This window comes from Peromyscus maniculatus, chromosome 18 (assembly GCF_049852395.1).
Source record: "Peromyscus maniculatus bairdii isolate BWxNUB_F1_BW_parent chromosome 18, HU_Pman_BW_mat_3.1, whole genome shotgun sequence".
NCBI lineage: Eukaryota > Metazoa > Chordata > Mammalia > Rodentia > Cricetidae > Peromyscus > Peromyscus maniculatus.
The window spans coordinates 47,246,955-47,265,550 of NC_134869.1; the positions used below are offsets into that span (position 1 = coordinate 47,246,955).

Genomic DNA, 18,596 nt, shown 5'->3' on the forward strand with positions numbered 1-18,596 from the left:
AGTAGAGGTAAAGGTTCATGGAAAAACACTAGACAAAGGCTGTTTGGACCAGAGCAAGCAATGAAGATCTTAAAGTTGAATCAAAGCTTCTGGTGATACAATAAGCCTATCCATTTGTAAATGAAAATTGACTGGGGATGGTCAGTGACTATGATCTGAGCCAAGAAATAAGTACACTAACTGTGTTTCAACAGATGAGTTGCTGTACTCACCTGCGACCAATAATTTCTAAGGTATTTTACGACTTGGCTTTGAGACCCATCTCAAATACTATGATTTGCGCTATTACCCTAAATAGAAGAATTATAGGAGTGCCCGAGGAGTCTATGCTGATTTTTTTAATTTCAGTAATTGGTTTTGCCAGTTGATGCTTTCTGATCAGCCAAGCAGGATATGAAAAGCAGCAGGACTTGACTGAGGTCTAAATTCAGCTATGAGAAAGGGAGGGAGAGAATGTATCCCTTCAGGCCAACTGAATCTATGTTTGTTAACTTGGCCCAATCATTTAAACAACATATATTTCATAGAAGTATCTAAATGGTCTTTGAAACTGCAAAGCTAAAGAAAATAATTTCTAGAGCTACTGGACTGAGGGGGGCCTCAGGTGAAACTGTTTTTCCATGGTTTCAAGATCAACAGATGTTAGTAACACATCCAGCTTTTGTTCATGCAAAAATCATCCATCTTGCCACCATCCTCTGCTTCTTTCCCTTAACAGACTTCTTCCATCACAGGAATTTCCACAGATTCATCAACCCTCACTCGGGTGCAGCTGGTCTTCTAAACCGAGATGGATAATGTTCCGATGTCATCTTTTGAGAGTGACATGCTTCCTAACTGTCAGTTATCACAAGACTGCCTGAATTGGGGTCCACACATAGCTCCCTTCAGGCCATTGCAATGATTGCTCATTTTACTCCACGTTAGTTTTCCCTTGGTTTCAATTCACATTCAGGATTTTTCCAACGGATTCAACTCAATGTGATTTTTAAACAGTGTCTAACCTTTAGTCCAGTAGGGTTAAACTCTCAGGGACTTTCTTCAAGAATTTCAATTAATGGACAGAATTGGAAAACTTTTGCTGCAAATAAACGACATGCTATGTAGGAAATGTAGCAAAAATCTCCTGACAGTCATTTACACATCCATAATCTAATAAAAATTTCAAACCCCACCACATATCAAAATTTTACTGCAAAATCAAAGATAATGTGTTTCGACACTGTAAAAATAGAAGCGTGCTTTTATGGTCTGAATAGTGAGGTTTCTAAACAGAACAGTTGGCTTCACTTTGAGCAGTCTGCTGATTTGGAGAGAAAAAGAGCTTGCCCAAGACTGTGAGGTTTTCCTTTAGCAATAGAGGAGGAGTAGCTGGGAACTGAAATGGTCATACCAGGTGTAGTGATGGAGCCCCTGAGTCAGCAGAAGAAACGTCTACTCTTTCTCTTTCCTGAAATCATTTAAGTATTCTCTTTTGATTCTTGTAGACACATGAAAAAAATATTTTTCTGAAGAGTTTATGCCTCCATTCCAGCATTTGTTTCCCAAGGAAAGTATTCCAGGTAGGCGAAGATGAATGAGCAAGTCTATCTTTCGTTTGGATAGCCAGTCTTTTCTAGAAATCTACTACTTGTGTTAGAATTGTTCATAAATCTTTCAGAAGCTTGGACCAAAATGAGATTTCTAATCATTAAAACTGTACAGTTCTGACAACGCTGATTTCTTAACATGCATCTACATATTTAGGCCTCTTATCCGTTCACTTGCCATATTCAAACAACTTAAAGAAAGTAATATTTGCAAAAATTACATAACAAAATTAATCAAATGAGTATCATTGAGAGCTTGATACATCCCAAGCAGTTTTCTCAAAACAGGCATATTATTTTCTTATCTCAGGTGCTAAGACAAAAGCTTGCCTTGAAGTCCAAGCCCAAGTTCCAGGTTTTTTTAATCCAAGAGGTCCTCTGCAAGTATTTTAGTCCATGGTGAATTATTTTTCTCCAAGCAACCATACAGACTTTATGCTGATATTTTTATTTTAATTCAAGGCGATGAATTCTAATTGGCATTAATGCCATCTTTCAAAAGGTTGGCACCAATTTTGAACACAGTAGGTACATGGTATATTAAATATTAAATTGTCAATATTTGCCTTCCTCTTTAACATAGTTTGTATGCTTACATCAGTCCCGAAAATTCATTACATGGTATTTCTCCAGCTACAGGCCTCATTTGGGGTTGTCAGTTTTTGTTTGTTCGGTGTTTGTTTGTTTGTTTGTTCTTTGTGCTGTGTGTAAAGCCTAGAGACTGGCATTCGCTAAGCTAACACTCTACCTCTGAGCTACATCCTGAACCCTGGCCTTATATATTTCATGCAATAAAAAAACTTCACTGCAAGAAAGACAGAAAAAAGGGGAAGGGTTATTAAACAACCCCTGAAGCTGATACTGGGTATAGAATGAATCTTAAAAGTTCTTATAAATAAAAACAAACCTGAGCCAGGTATTGGGGTAAACTGGAAGATCAGAGAACCAGAACAAGCCACAGCTTCCTCACCTGGCCGGATCTTCAGCTGGTTTTGTTTCCTCAGCCTGAAGGCCTGAGTCCTCATCCAGAATGGGCCTCAGCTGAACTGCTGCTCAAAAGCCTAAATGCTTAACCAGGCCAAATGCTTAACCAGCCAAATGCTTCTAGTTTCTGGTCCTCATGCCTTATATATCTTTCTGCTTTCTACCACCACTCCCTGGAATTTAAGGCTTGCTTTCTGGGATTAAAGGTGTGAGTCACCATGCTTGGCTGTATCCTTGAACAAATGGATTTCTGCCTCTTGAATGCTAGGATTAAAGGCATGTGCTACCACTGCCTATCCTTTATGTTTAATATTGTGGCTGTTCTGTCTCTGACCCCAGATAAGTTTATTAGCATGCACAATATTTCGGGAAACACAATACCACCACAACTGGGCAGAAAGAAACCCACCGCTCTGACCCAGTATTTTAGGTCTTTTGTGGTTATTTTTCATTGTTGACCATTATTCGTGTCACAAACGCCATTGTCTAAAGGTGTTATTTTGACAATTATACCTGGATGGCCCTAGCCTTACCAATTCATTCAATAATTTATCAAACCAAGGGTAAGAGTGCAAGCCCAATCACAACAGTGTCACAAGCTATCTCAGGCCAACTCTAGCAATGAGATTTCAAACCTCCTTTCCAAGATTTGCTATTAAGCACTTTTAATGAGTTTCCAAAAACTAGTAACACATTCTAATGACTGTTGACAGAGCATTACATTAAGTGACAGATTGCTTTCAGCTCATCCTCATTTGGTGTGATTCGGAACAATAATACCGCACCCTTTGAACATTTAAAATTCTTTTTTTAAAAGGACAAACGGCGCCCACCTGTTTGTGTCTGTGCCCTTATGTGCTAAAGTTCTTTCTTATTAACATGGATACACTGTCTGTGCTTCTAACTACAACCAGCTCCAATCTGTGCCATCCGCTCTCACGCCTATATGGAGCACATATCCAATCCTCTCCATTCTCATATCAGAGGTTGTCCCCCTAAGAATCATTATATAAACACACAATATGCTATGGTTTCTCTTTATTAAAAAAAATAATAACAAAGTTTCTCCATCCCACTCTCACTGAAACTTCCCCTTATGACCTCCTTTGTCTTCACCCTTTTCAGTCATTCTCCTTCAAAGGATCGTTTAAGCTTCCACATTCTAGTTCTCATCTCCCATTTCCCTAGCCAGGCCTTTCCTCACCCCATCAAGCACGCCTAAAAAGGCCACAAATAACTTCCTCTTCTATAAATCCTATGGTCAGCTCTTGGCCTTCATACTACTTGACACAGATAGTCCAAACTTCGAGCACCTTCCTCCCTTAACTTCCTGTCTTCACTGTCTTGGTCTCTCTACTCATTCTGGATCTCTCCCCAATTTGTAAGAGCTCAAATGTCTAGAACAGAACCTGGGACATGGTATTCCTACAATATTGATTGCTTTCACAAAGAATAGACCTCATTAACAAATGCAGTACGATCTATTAAGATAAATTAGGAGATGAACCCAAGGCAAGTAGTACAATTTTCTTATGTAGCTGCCCACAAATGAACAAGGCAGTATAATTTCTTGAGATCATTTAGGAGACACAGCCTTTGTAAATCATATCCCTTAAAAATCTCATGTAATTTTAGACCCATTGTGACAGGCGGGGATATTCACCACTATACTAATGGGGAGGACCGCAATTTTAGACCCATTGTAATACATGACTAATTATCAGTATTTGTCAAATATTAGCTTCTAGTCAAATTTATCAATGGAGGTTTCATATTTAAATAAAATCTGTGGTTTATCAATATTCTATTTGTAATCAAATATGTATAGTATAATTGTGCATATATTATAGATGTTGGACAATTATATTCTTTGTGGCTAAAGGAGGTAGCTTAGATATTACAGTTTCTCCTCACAGAATATTTATTACTTTCTTTCTCTGACTCATCTGATTTTACCTCTGGTTAGAAGTATAACCACCCACAATATTACACCTCTAGGAAAATATTATTTGCTTTTATGCAACAGTTTCAGGATCCTGTTGAAAAAACAATAATTGAATGTATTTACATGGTTTTATTATAAGTCATTCTTGTATAAATTTTCCAGGTAGTATGAATGACAGAATTAAAGTTTTGAGAAGTATAATTATAATAATAAATGTTTAATGACAAGGTGAAGGAAGAATGAAAATAGATTGTATATCATGATGGTTAACTGTTTTCTTTTACCTGAGAGAATATACATGTTCAAATAAAGTTCAGCTTCTAGCTCCCTATGCATTATAAAAGAAATGAGTCAAGAAGATTCCCTCAGAGGTTCTGTAACTCATAGGTAATAGCCACTAGAATGTGTATATTCAAAGGGGTCTTGGTCCCCTCAAAGTGACTACCTTGGCAGGACTGCACCACACCCCAACATTGGTGCCATATACACAGCACACTTTTGGACATTTGCCTTAAAAAAAAAAATAACAGTGAAACTTTCATCAGCCTCTATTTTTCTCCAGAGAGCTACATGTTCATACTTTGTGGATGGAATTTTTTAAAGAGCCAAAATTATTCAGTGTCAAGTTCAATAAATCAGGTGAATGATAAAGTTGAGGAACACCACCTTGAGTCTAAAATGAGATTTAACTGCAAAATAAAAAGGTGGATGTCCTTGTAAAGACCGTCAAGCAGCGCTGGAGGCAGATCCAAGAGAGCAGGGGCTTGAAAGGCGCTACTGAGCAACTGTAGCCGAGTGGGATGCAGCCGCCTCCAGCAGCAACTGCTGGGAAGGCTTTCAATCACTTGGATTATAAATTCAGGAAACTTTATTCTTTAAAAAAAAATCCCCTCCAGTGGATAGTTCGTGTCCTTAGGTACTTTAGCCACTATGAGCCAACTTTCTCCATCCTTCTCAGGGTTATGCTTCCAAGCTTTAAAAAGATAAAGAAATTTAAAACAAAAAAAAAAAACTACATCATTGACTAGGGTAGCTTCTAACTTCATGAAGAAATCATTTCAGAAAGGAATTAACTTACATTTGAAATTTTGAAAGGTATGCATAACATAGGAAGGACATAACAAATACAAATATTAATTTTAATCAGAATGGCGAATTATATTTGTGTACTTGGTGAATATTGAATGCTTATTCTCTTCCAGTCAATGTTCTAATTGCATAATTATGCATATTAAGTCATTCTATCTTTATGTTAAAAAAAAACCTTGAAAGATACAATCTATTATTAGCTTCATTTTACAAACAGAGGAGGTGGAATCAGAGAAATTCAGAGACTACCAACACTTACCAAACTTGGTAGGTTCAGAGCTGGAAGAACTCAGTCCAGAACCAGCTCTGAGTTACCATGAGGCCCCACTCAGAACTCTGGCCATCTGACCCAGACCAATGAGGGAAATTCTTGTCTTAAAGGTAATATTATACTAGTAGATACTGGCAAGCCTGAAGGTCACAGGGAAGGGCCCCTTCCTCATAATCAGAGTCTACCTCTACTGCCTACGTCCCTATTAATACACTAATTTTAGAAAAGAGAAAACATCACAAGTCCCCTTCCTTAAAAATTGAGCTATGTGAAACAAAGGAGAAACCCACAGGGCAAAGACATACCCCTCCCTTAAGTGGTAATCTAAATACAGGAAATCTGTATCCCAGAGACTTTGGGAAACGCAGTATACCGAAACGGGAAATGGGTAGACCACAAGAGCCCTGTAGCCACTGCCGCCCCCCCCCCCATGCCTCCAGACTGCTTTTCTTCACAATGGTCATTGACGGTTCACCTCTGAGGCTGCCTCATGTTAATCTGTAATAAACTCTGCCTATGTTTTATACTATGCTCTATGTCTCATCTGAACTCATTCAGTAGCAGTCAGAATGAGGAGGATGCCAAGAGATGGCAAGAGTTAGATCCTGTTAGCAGTAAAGAAGATATGTAGGAGCAAGAGGAGAAAATAGTTAGACACCAACCATTGGGTTTTGTTTTTGTTGTTGTTGTTGTTATTTTTTTTTTTGAGACAAGGTCTCATTTATTATGTAGGCTATTAGGGTCCTAGAGTAGTCCCATAAAAGATCATCATCTATATATACAGTCAGCAAGAGCATTTTTATTCCAGCATGCTGGGGCCTGCCATCCTTCACAAAGGCAAAATGGCAAAGACCCCATGTGAGGGCCGTGTGGGCTCCTTTTAAGAACAACAAAGGGGAGTTCCTAGAGCAGTTAGGTCACTTTATATGATTGGCTTAAGCAACTAGCAATCATATCAGTACATTCTAATTGGCTAAGGCTAATTAGGGATTGAGGGCTACAGTTTTCCATTTGGGGGCAGGCCTGAACAAGTTCCAGGCTCTGTCCTTGAGCTGCTGTGGAGGCTGGCTGGCCTGGTACACACTGACTGTAGAGGTTGGTTCAGTGGCCCAAGCTGGTGCATCCTATCTTCCTTGTCTCTGTTGTCAGGGGCACCAGTGATGAATTTCTCTTTGTTGTGGCTCTTTCTCAGAATCTGCCTGCTCAGTTGTTATCAGTAATAACTCTTACCTGGGTGATTAGGACAGGCTGTCATGATATTTGCCTGGCCCTCTCATAGGCCATCATGGCCTCAAACTCAGAGATATCTGCTTGCCTCTGCCTCCCCGGTGCTTGGATCAAAGGTATGCACCACCATCCCTAGCCTTAACCAGGACTCTGCACAGTTCAACTCCTCAGATGGACCGGGAAATTCTGTCACAGTGACAGAGATATTGTACAGACAGAAGTGAGCTTTTAAAAGCTAAACATCTGCCAGGCAGTGGTGGCACACGCCTTTAATCCCAGCACTCTGGAGGCAGAGCCAGGCGGATCTCTGTGAGTTCGAGGCCAGCCTGGTCTACAGAGCAAGATCCAGGACAGGCACCAAAACCACACAGAGAAACCCTGTCTCAAAAAAACAAACAAACAAAAATAGTCAAACATTCATACATCATTGATAATAAAAAGCACCAAAAGTACATAAATGGTATAGAAACAATGAAAAGGCAAAGGATGTAGCATCAAAGTACAAAAATATATATTAAAAAAAACAGTTAAGAAAAGACAGGCATACAGGATGTCCCACGGGATAGGTGGTTCTATTTATAATAAAGAACTGTGTGCGCTAGAGAGAGAGCCCAGTGGGTAGGAGCCATGGCCACACAAACATGAGGACCTGACTTCAGATCTCCAGCACCCATGGAAAAACCCATAGAGGTTGTGTGCCCATAACTTCAACATCATGGGGACGGAGAGGGAGATCAATGGGTCATGATGGCCTGCAGCCACCATCTCCAGGTTCAGTGATAGGCACTGTCTCAAGGGAATTGGATGGAAAATGATAGAGCTGGGCACCTGATGCCTCTCTGGCCTCTGCTCATGTATACTGACTTCTGTACCTACACATACACACACACACACACACACACACACACACACACACACACACACACACACACGAGAAGGGAGGGAGGGAGGGAGGGAGGGAGGGAGGGAGGGAGGGAGGGAAGGAGAGAGAGAGAGAGAGAGAGAGAGAGAGAGAGAGAGAGAGAGAGAGAGAGAGAGAACTGTAGACTGAAAGAAACCGAGACTTGAGGGATCCAGGCCAGTACAGTGATTTTTTTAATGAACCTATCTACCTAAACCAACTTCCTTTAAAAAGCTAGTGTATTGAGTAGTGTTATGATGTAAGTCTGAGATACACTCCTCTGACAGCATTATGGGTTTGAACACAGCCCCCAGTTTTGCTATTCTAGGAGGTTGTAACACCCATGAAAAATGGTACCTAAGAGGCACATGCAGGACCCTTGAGATGGGCTTTGAATGCTGCACCCATCTCCAACTCTCATCTCATTCTCTTAACTTCTTGTCTTTGCCAACATGGACAGGAGCTACTCCAGAGGCCACATCCCTAACCCCTCCCCCAGAAGGACTGAAATCCCCTAAAACCACACCCATAGTAAACCTTTTCTTTCTTATGTTGCTTCTGCAAAGTGTTTTGTCACAGCTAAAAAAAAAAAAACATTGCAGGTGTGCAGAATCATAATCCACAAGTGCACCTTGACCCTCACTTTTTTTAATCATTCCCAAAAATATTGAACAAACTTTGTTGTTAAATTACTATATCGGAAAAAAAAAAGTCTAGCGTGTGCAACGCAGATTCTGATGTTTTAATAATCGTAACTGGGGGTTGCAAATGAAACCAATTCTCTCCATGTTGCTAGTATTGAAGGCCAGGCGCAAAAGGCATTGCCTGTCACTCAGGTGCAGTGTGCAAGCCTGTCGTCTCCAGGCTGCTAAGCTGTATTGATTGTCAGGCCGCCGGAATATCACACTGACTCACTCAGGAGTTGTTGAGCAGCAGGCACATGGACCTGCACATGTCCTCATGGGGCACATGGCTGAAATCACACAGCTCCATGCCCCAGGTTGTAATGATGTCCTGTGAGCTGTTTGCACATACATCTGTCTGCGACTTCGCTCGACAATATCTCCCGTTTACCGCTCCCTTGCTAATTCTAATCTTTATAGTCAGCTGTCCCAGCTGTTTCTGTCCCAACAATTCTCTTTCCATTTCTTCACTGGTGAATCAACATGCATTTATTGAATAAGAATTACACCCCGAGCACTGTGTTAGGCACCATGAGAACAGAGCAGACATGATCACTTTTCACATGGTTCTGACAGTGCAAAAGGGAGAGAGCCATTAAGCAGACACATCTGTCTTTATAACTTGCGGTACCGCGATACTGCTACAGTGAAGGACTGAAGGAACTCATTTGGACTCCGATTTCAGAAGGCTTCCCTGAGGCAGGAATAGTTAAGCCAAGGTCCAAACGGCAAGGAGAGAAATGGGGAGAAAATTTAGAGTGATAATACACAGGCAAAGGCCTGACGCAAGGTGACCTTGACATAGAGGGAAAGAGAAAAAGGGTTATGGATGGATGATGATGGCCCTGGCAGTGATGAGGTTGGGGAAGAAGTCGGAACCTGCGTAAGGCTTGTGGGTCATCCTGAATATCATCACTCATGGTTGGCCAGTGCACATGCCAGAGTCTACGTGGCTCTGTCTTACATGAGTGTTCAGTCGGGTGTACAAAAAAGAATTCAAAAAGTGATAAAGAGTTGAAGACAGGAGGCCAGTTACAGGCACGACACGTTAGCCCTGATTCCTCTCTTTCCTCCATTCATTGACACCCACCTCTCATTTTCATAGAGAAGTTCTGCTTAGCGTCTCTTCTTCCAAGGGCTCCCTCTTTTCTGTTTGATGTCGAAATATCAAACGGCCAACGCGAGACCAGTTCTGGCTCTTCTCAGCTACAGTCACTAATATTGGAAACTGTTTTGTCGTGAAAGTTTAAACATGTCATCCCTGGGGTCTTAGGTGAGAGGTAGTCATCAAGGAGCATTCTGTGGGCCAGACAAAGAATCATACACCTTGGAAAGAACATCCACTCAGACAGCAAAGAGAAGTGACAGCTGGAGACTGAGGGTCGCTGATGTCCTGTGACAGCAGCAGCCTGCAGCTGAGGGTCCCTGACTGAACCTAACAGTTGTAGATCGGAGGTTGCCACTGCCCAGAGCGTGAAAGTGGAGAGCCGGCCGGGGGTTCTAGATACAAAATAATAGTTGCAGATCTGAGGCTGAAAGGGAAAGCTAACAGTCAGAAAGTTAAATTAGAGATCCCGAGGGTCCAGGACACAAAGTTACGGATTGACAGGGAACAGAAAAACAGCCACCACAAGGAGAAAAAGAATAAAAATGATGAACTTTATTAGAACAGACAAACCACTCCAGTCAGGAAGAAAGACCATGAACACCCCTTAAAAAAATGCAAACACTGATGTTTTTGTGCTTTGAGACTTTGCTGCTGAAGACTAAAACATTCACCACATGTTCAGCTGGATTTCCAGAGGAAGTGAACAAAATCAACCTACCCACCATGGCCTATAAGCTTTTCTAGCTACCGATGAGCACATAACCAAAGCCACGCAGAGATCTTCTCACATAGACAAATGAGAAGGGAGAAAATGGATGTTTTGCCTCTCAAGTAGCTAAGCTTGGGCTACACCTGCCATGTTCCCTACAATACTACAAAATACTCCCCAAATAAAGCAGTAGTAACAAAGTTGAAATGTGGGTAAATAGGGAAAGATAGAGAGATTGATTGTAGCCATCACTATATATATATATATATATATACACTCATCACTCTGGTCCTGTATCTCTTTGTCCAGTACTAGAATCTATGCAGTGTTCTTCAAGCTACTTTATCTGATTATGCTTTGCATCTGGCATTTAAGTTGGAGTTCTCTATCCCTTGCAATGCAAGTATTTCTATCTTTATAAAATAGTCTGACAGGTTTCAAAATCACCTCCTTAATGTAGTGGCCTCATATCAGAATCATCAGACAACTAGAAATTGCACTAAACTATGGGCTCATATTTTGACTCCCTAGCATTCACATTATGACTAAGACTCAGGGACCTATGTATGTTTTGCTGCATTTAGTCCTGGTGGCAGAAATTAATGCCTAATTAGACACCTGTGGGAAGCTTATTAAGTTATATTTACACATTAAATGTTACTTAATAAAGCTAATAAACCATAAGATCACTTGAAGTTCCAAAGCAGATGGCATATTTTACATAAATTTAAGGGAATTAGATAGCTCACACACAAAAATTTTTAACCCAGGATATGTCATAAAGGCTAGGAAAATTCCATGATAGGAAGGGCCTTTCAAACGTGGTAATGATGTTGTGAGGAGTAAAGCCTGGCAAATCACAAAATATAGCAACACTCTACCTAATCAATAGTGTAAGTCTCTAGAACATCCTCCAAATCAATATGATATACAATAATGACAAGAATGCACCTGAGAATAAATAAAAAAAAACCAGCAGATTGCAACACATCCCAAATCCATTATCTGAAGTGAAGTATATTAAAAGTACATTTAATACAAGAGTGTGATCGGTCTTCTTAACTTCAACAGCAGTGGCAATAATAAAGTGTACCTTAAAAAGTCATAACACTCCAGAAACCCCACAAAACTAGGGAACAAATAGTTTTTAGGTCTCAGAACACTCCAGGACTTTCTGACAGTACACATTTCGTTTTGTACACGTGTGACTTCGTCCAGTTAGAAACCCAATAAACCCAATAAACCCATCTGTAGAGTGGAAAAAAAAACTTAAAACTATGTTTTAATTGTGGAGTTCAACAGCTACTGTTGAAGTGGACATTATATGTCTATTTTTCACTCAAAGAAATAACCACGCAATGGTACATTATTGAGAATGGCATAATTTAGATAAATAAGATCCATCAAGAAGCTATTAGAACCTTTTCTGCTGTTGCGTGATATGCTCAAGGAACCTAGGGACAACTTTTAAAGACAAGAGGCAAATGGTACATTGAGAATCAGCAACAAACCAGGCTCTGGCTGGTGTATCCTCAGTACAAAGGAAGTCATCCCAGCCCAACAGGCTGAGAGATATGACCTCCACTTCACAGACCATTATCCTGACTATCAGCATTGAACAACCTGCTTGCACGATTTAAATGTCAGAGATGTATCAGTACTGCAAACAGTCTAGCTAAAGGCCTACATCTTCGCCATGTTATGCTGCCTCCCTTAGCTACCACATGTTTCCAGTTAGACTGTGTTTTAGTCAATAAATGCCTTAAAAATGGAATAGATTTGAGAAATAAATAGCCTTTTAAAAATTGAAAATATTGAACATTTTTTTCTTAAAGGCATACTTTTTTTTGTTATCCCTCCAGGTCAAGCTTGTACTATGTCTGACACAAACTCCATATCAAAATAACTTTATACACACACACACACACACACACATACTCACATGAAGCAAGACCTATAAGCTTCACCTTACAATCTTCTCTGGACAGACAATTAAAAAAAAGTTGTTGAATTACTATATACTTATTGAGATGCATTAAAATTCTGAAATAACCCTCAAATTCAGTTCTCTGTACTAACAGCAAGGGCTTAGAAACACTCATTTAGAAACCCCTTGGTTTCTAATGCCCTGGCCTTCAGCATTATACAGCAGTGAGGTTTCAGAAAGAAGGACTGGGAACAACAAAAAATCACCTCCACCAACATGAAGACTGACTGCAATTACACATCTATGCAGTGTGGTGTGGGATTCCTAATAAGTTACCTAATGTCTAAATAGAAGCCGTGGCTTTGGTTTGTGAAGTATTTGCAATCTCTTATACACCTGTGAGCATAATTTGAAAATACTATTTGTTAGAGGTCCTTTTGCGACCTCTCATCCCATCCGTTAATCTTAAATCAACAGTCCACCCCCATCTTGCAACAATGAAGGCCGTCCTCTGAGCATCTCCTGAAGGAAGAGCACTGCACTGAGATCTATGTGCAGACAGCGACTCCGTTCTCAGGACCCAAGCAGCCCTGCTGGTGTGACTGCATCTGTGTTCTTTGCTTCAAAGGAGTCAGTCCCATAGAGCGCAGTGGGAAGGGTGCCTCAAGCAAATGGGCAGCATCTAACCCACGTGGCCTGAATACAGACACTATTTCATCCCTAGAGGACAGAAACTGAAGCCACTGAGGCTTAGGATGTTTGTGTCAGTAGCAGAAATGTCAGAAAAGGACATCTTAGTCATCGTGACAAGCTTCATCCTATGCTTTCCTATAGAATACTATTCAATCATGACATCTTAAGATGTGGGCAGTGACCCCTTTGGAGTTAAACAACCCTTTCACAGGGGTCACATATCAGATCTCCTGCACATCAGATATGTACATTACGATTCAAAACAGTAGCAAAATCACAGTTATGAGGTAGCAACAAAATAATTTTATAGTTGGGGTCACCACAACATGAGGAACTATATATTAAAGGGTCAAAGCATTAGGAAGGATTTTCCCAGTCCTTCTTTCTGAAACCTCACTGCTGTATAATGCTGAAGGCAAGGACATAAACCAAGGGGGTTCTAAATGGGTAGTTTCCAAGCCCTTGCCATTAGCACAGAGAACTGAATTTGGGGGTTATTTCAGAATTTTAATGCTTCTCAACTGCTTTAAGATAAATATATACAAACAATTCAAGCCAGAGTCAAACACACAAATTCTCTAGATTACTAGCAAGTTATCCAAATAACAGCTACAATCAGAGCCTGTTTCTCAAGAATGTTTCAAAATAAACAAAACCTGGGAGAAGTATGAGGCTCCGAAAAGATGCCAAATTCTCAAAGATCAGTACTCTGCAGAGGTTCCTCTCCCCTGACCCATGCCCATCTAAGTCAAATGCATTTGAGACATGCCATGCAACGGCCAACACCAATTATCAGACTGTCTCCTAAAATGTACTTCCAGGTATAGAGAATTAATCCGTCTCTCATTCAGGATCAAGACTATAATGAATCTGAACCTTAGTTGGAAATAACCGTTAAAGACGTTTAACATTTGCCTCGTGTGTTAACTTTCTGTCACTAAAACAAATACCTTAGATAATCTCTTTATCAAGAGAAAATGCATATTTTGACTTATCGTGTCAGAGGTCCCTATCCATGACTGGTTGAATTGGCCGGGGGAGGGGGGGTGCGGTTCAGGGTAGAGAACAAAACACATCACAACAGGGCCATGTGGTAAGATACAGCAGCTCACCTATGGTCACGAAATGAAAGAGGTGGGGAGAACAAAGTGTGGAGGAATGACAATTCCCTCGAGGACATGCAACCAGGGTTTGAGGACCTCTCCTTTGGCCCACCCACCTCTAGAAGGTTCTATTAGCTCCCAATAGCACAAGGCTGGGGACTAACTCTTTACCATATAGACTTTATGAAGACTGTTACATACAGACAGGCGTGGTCATCATGTATAGCTTGGTTTCCAACTGCCCCTAGACCGAGAGTCAGTGCTTCTGCAAGCCTAAACACAACTCCGGTCTTAAAGGCAAAGCCCTATAGAATATAATTGTACTCCAAGGTATTTCTATGTGACAAGTGAATTAGGAGACGCTGAGTATGTTTTTTGTAATAACAATCCATCAGAAGGTCTATACATTAAAAAGTTCTACGTTGGCACAATGAAGATAGGAGTTGGTGTGAGACCTCTTCTATTTCTTTGATTTTTTTTTCACTAAATATTCATTAAGTACCCATTTGAAGTCTAATCACCAAGTTTAGTATTAGGCAAGAAATATATTGAAATAAATAAGAAAATGCACACACACACACACACACACACACACACACACACGGTAATAATAAAAGTTTATTTTAATTTTAACAAAGAGTCCTCGAGTCACCAGGGAAGAAGGAAAAATCAACTGTAAATGGAGAATGCTAACAAAATAAGGACAAAATGCTTATCAGAAGGATGAGTTCTGTCTGCACATGAAACAGAAAATTAAGGGAAGATTCATAGGGGGAAAAAACAGACTGAAGGGTCTTGAAGGGCCAGTTGGAGTTTGCTTGGCTGAGAAGTTGAACAAACTACTGTTTGCTTTGTAATTAACTAGAAATGTACGAGTGGAAATGTTTTCAAGCCCTCGGTACACTACCACTTTGTCCTGTCTTGATTATATTTTCTTTGGTTTTAAATTATGTAATCAAAAAATATTCAACAAACTGTTATTTGGACAACAGTGGAATCTCGGCTCAGATAGATGCTACTGCTATTTTTAAACTGTGTTTCCAGGACAATTAAAACATCAGACACACAGTATCTTGACTTTCCAACCGTTCATGAGAAGAGTAGGGATTCTTTCCTTCAAAACGTGCATTGCAAAGGTCACAATTAAATTAAACACCAACCTTTATTAAAATCAAGTGGATACTTCCCGAGAATGAGATTCCTTCCCCGAGCTGGTGGCAGATGGCAAGTGGTTCATTGAGTTCCACATTGTCGCACCATGGTAACGCAGAAGCCATGATGGAACGCAAACTCACTGCTGTAACCTCTGGGCTCTTTCCCAGAAAACTCCAAGAGCTGAACTACATGTTCAACAACATTGTGGAACAGCTCTGAATTATCGCTCTACAGCTAGCTGCCCCCAAACCTAAACTAGTCCTTTACTGAATAGCACAAGAGTGCCCAGGCGCCAATTTCTTCTTCAGCTTAATGTAGAATAAATGTCAATAAAATATATACTGCATGGGGGCAGGGCTAGCAACGCATGTTACTTAATGCTACTGCATTGGTTACAGTGATTAAAGTTCATAAACTTGACCAAGGATGACTCCAGGGCCGTCCTGAGCACGGCTGCTCTGTTATCTCCTCTGACTTATCAACAGCCTAGTCAACCAAGTAAGAAACATGCTTCCCCAAAGTGTGGCTGCTCTGATGCTCATATAAACCTCTAGCCTTTTGGCAACAGAAATGTGAACTCAGTTCCTCTGATCGGAGCTCCCACTCAGAAAGGTGGTCAGAAGGCATTGTTCCACTCTGCTTTCTCACGCTCACTACAGCTTACATACAACTGAAACCAGAAGTTTAACACCAGAGGAAATACTGACCAAAGTCCACTTGCTGATCATTCAGTAAAGCTGCTTCCCCAGAACGGCTGGCATTCACCTTGCTAACAGAGACCCTATCTTATAAACTGTAATGCTTGCTGGATGTCTACCTGGACACTTGCATTTCTGACCTTAGCCGAAGGCTGAAGTCACGCACTTACCCCATCCGAACCTAGAGGCAACGATCTCTTTATCGTCCAGTTCCAAATCTTCAAATTAAAACAGCAACAAGAGTGGCGCAGAATGGCTATTTACAGACTACATGTTTCTTCATCCACACCAAGGAGCTGGCAAGACAGGGTGCTATATCCTGGTAGGAAATGATACAAGTGATACATGAGCGATGTCTAATGACTCCGTCATTGCTTCAGACTCAGACACAAAGGCAAGGGAACCGAGAGTTGAGGATGAAACTCCATCTCCTCTAACCCTACTGTGACTGTGCACCACGGTACGTATTAATGTAACATCAAGCCCTATTTTTAGACCTCTGCAATTCCAAGAGGCATAAATCATTCCTGTGCCACCAGTCACCTTTGCCTTAGCAATGCGACGCTCAACATTTTGCAGGATCCTGCCACAATGTAATGGGAAGCAAGTGATATTTAAGATGAATACTTAAAGCGTTCATAGATTAAAAGTTAGCCTGAAACAGATTGTCCACTGGACGAGATGGAGTAATAATTCTAAAAAAGTGATACACATCACTTCTCCCCACCAATAATCCTGGCATCTTCACAATAGCTCTCATAGTTGAATTTGGAAAGCCGGTCTTCTGCAGAAAACAGAAAATGCTAATAACATGGTCTTGCTTTCTGTTTTTTTGTTTTTTCCTCCCTGCTCTGTTTTTGTTTGTTTGTTTTGTGGTGCAGAATACATCTAATCCTTTGTGATTTTAGCCACTGGGCTTCTCTCAGAAATGCACATCTGATTAAAGAAGGTGAGAAACAGAAATACCACAGAACACACCCACCGGTCAAGGTGCTATTTTTACAACAAGCCACGTCTGTTATTATGGAAAGAGAATTAAAAGGGAAATATTCCACACCTTGGAACCCTCTCCATAGAGGTGATTAAAAAAAAGAAAGAAAGAAAGAAAGAAAGAGAGAGAGAGAGAGAGAGAGAGAGAGAGAGAGAGAAAGAAAGAAAGAAAGAAAGAAAGAAAGAAAGAAAGAAAGAAAGAAAGAAAGAAAGAAAGAAAGAAAGAAAGAAAGAAAACATTTTTATTACTGAATAAGCATGAAACCAGCATGTAATAGAAATACATCCAAGTAATGGCCAGCAGATACAAAGACCGAATGTTATCTCATATTGCTCTATGCCAGGCAAATACCTGTAATTATGTACAGTTTCAAGATAAGCAATAATAAGTCCTCAACTGAGTCTACCAGGTCGACCCCGGTCCTCGGGGGAGACCTTGATCTGGAGGAGGTGGGAATGGGGGATGGGCTGGGGGGAGGGAGAGGGGGGGCGAGAGGGGGAGAACAGGGGAATCTGTGACTATTATGTTGAACTGAATGGTGTTGTAAAATAAATTTTAAAAAAATCAAACTTAAATAATAATAATAATAATAAGTCCTCAAGTAAGAAGCCCGGCTGCACCACTTGTCACACACATTTCTTCCCAAATGTACCTGGTGACTGGGGTGGCCATTTGCATTAGATAACCCAGTGGTCCTCAACCTTCCTATTGCCACAGCCCCTCAATACAGTTCTTCACTGTATGATTGTGGTGACCTCCAACCATAAAATTATTTTCATTGCTACTTCATAACTGTCATTTTACTCCTGTTAGGAATACCAGCATAAATATTTCCGGTAGTCTTAGGTGACCCCTGTGTGGCCCCTAGGTAGAGAACCACTGAGCTAACTGGCTTTATTGGGAGCAGAGCCAAGCTTCTCATATCTCAGTGACAGGAAAGGGCCTTGGAATTTGAATAAGCCCTGCCCCTTGGGGTTTCTTGGCTCTGTTTAGATGCCTATGCTCCCAGAGAAACTCGGAGTCTGGGATGCTGTCTCCCTTGAGGCTTATATTTCAAAGGGATGGCTTCCAGACCCTGGAGGAAGACATCCCTAAATCCTAAAGCTGACAAAGGACCCAAAAGGATTAATAAACATTTCAAAGACAGGAGAAAGTACTTACAATTATACGTTCTCTGAGGTAGAGACTAAAAGACTGAGGGAGGAAATGTTGCTTTCTTTGTAACAGGAAGAACTCAGCCTCTTATTTTTAATTTTTATGAGCTTTTTACTCCACATCGGTCAGTGTGATTATCATAATGCAAACTCTTTTACAGAGGGCATGTGACTACTGCAAGTCCCTAAGAGAGGGGAAAAAAAGCAAAAAGAGCTAACCTAAAATGGTAATGGTTCCTCCACCAACAAATCAGCACAAATTAATATGCCATGCCAAACCGCATACATTATGGGCTACAATGATTATTGATAATACAGTTCACCAGGGGAAAAGCAAATTCTTAATAAGCCTTTGTTTTCCTGCCCATG

The 18,596-nt window shown here is 40.7% G+C and overlaps 1 protein-coding gene across 5 annotated transcripts in view; it reads right to left on the bottom strand.

Annotated features, from left to right (window-relative positions):
• Positions 1 to 18,596, bottom strand: part of Tafa2 (TAFA chemokine like family member 2) — a 453,279-nt gene that overhangs the window by 345,909 nt on the left and 88,774 nt on the right. The window contains exon 1 of one of the 5 annotated variants that reach the window (XR_006065200.2): positions 16,253 to 16,534. The exons of 2 other annotated variants lie outside the window; for them this stretch is intronic. Coding sequence is in view for 2 of the 3 variants with exons in the window: in XM_006973328.4 (XP_006973390.1) it covers positions 16,253 to 16,257 (5 nt within the window). In the remaining variant the exon portion in view is untranslated. Of the gene's footprint in view, positions 1 to 16,252; positions 16,535 to 18,596 lie in introns of those variants that run through there. 2 more of the 5 variants (XM_006973328.4, XM_076554149.1) reach the window with 2 other exon arrangements.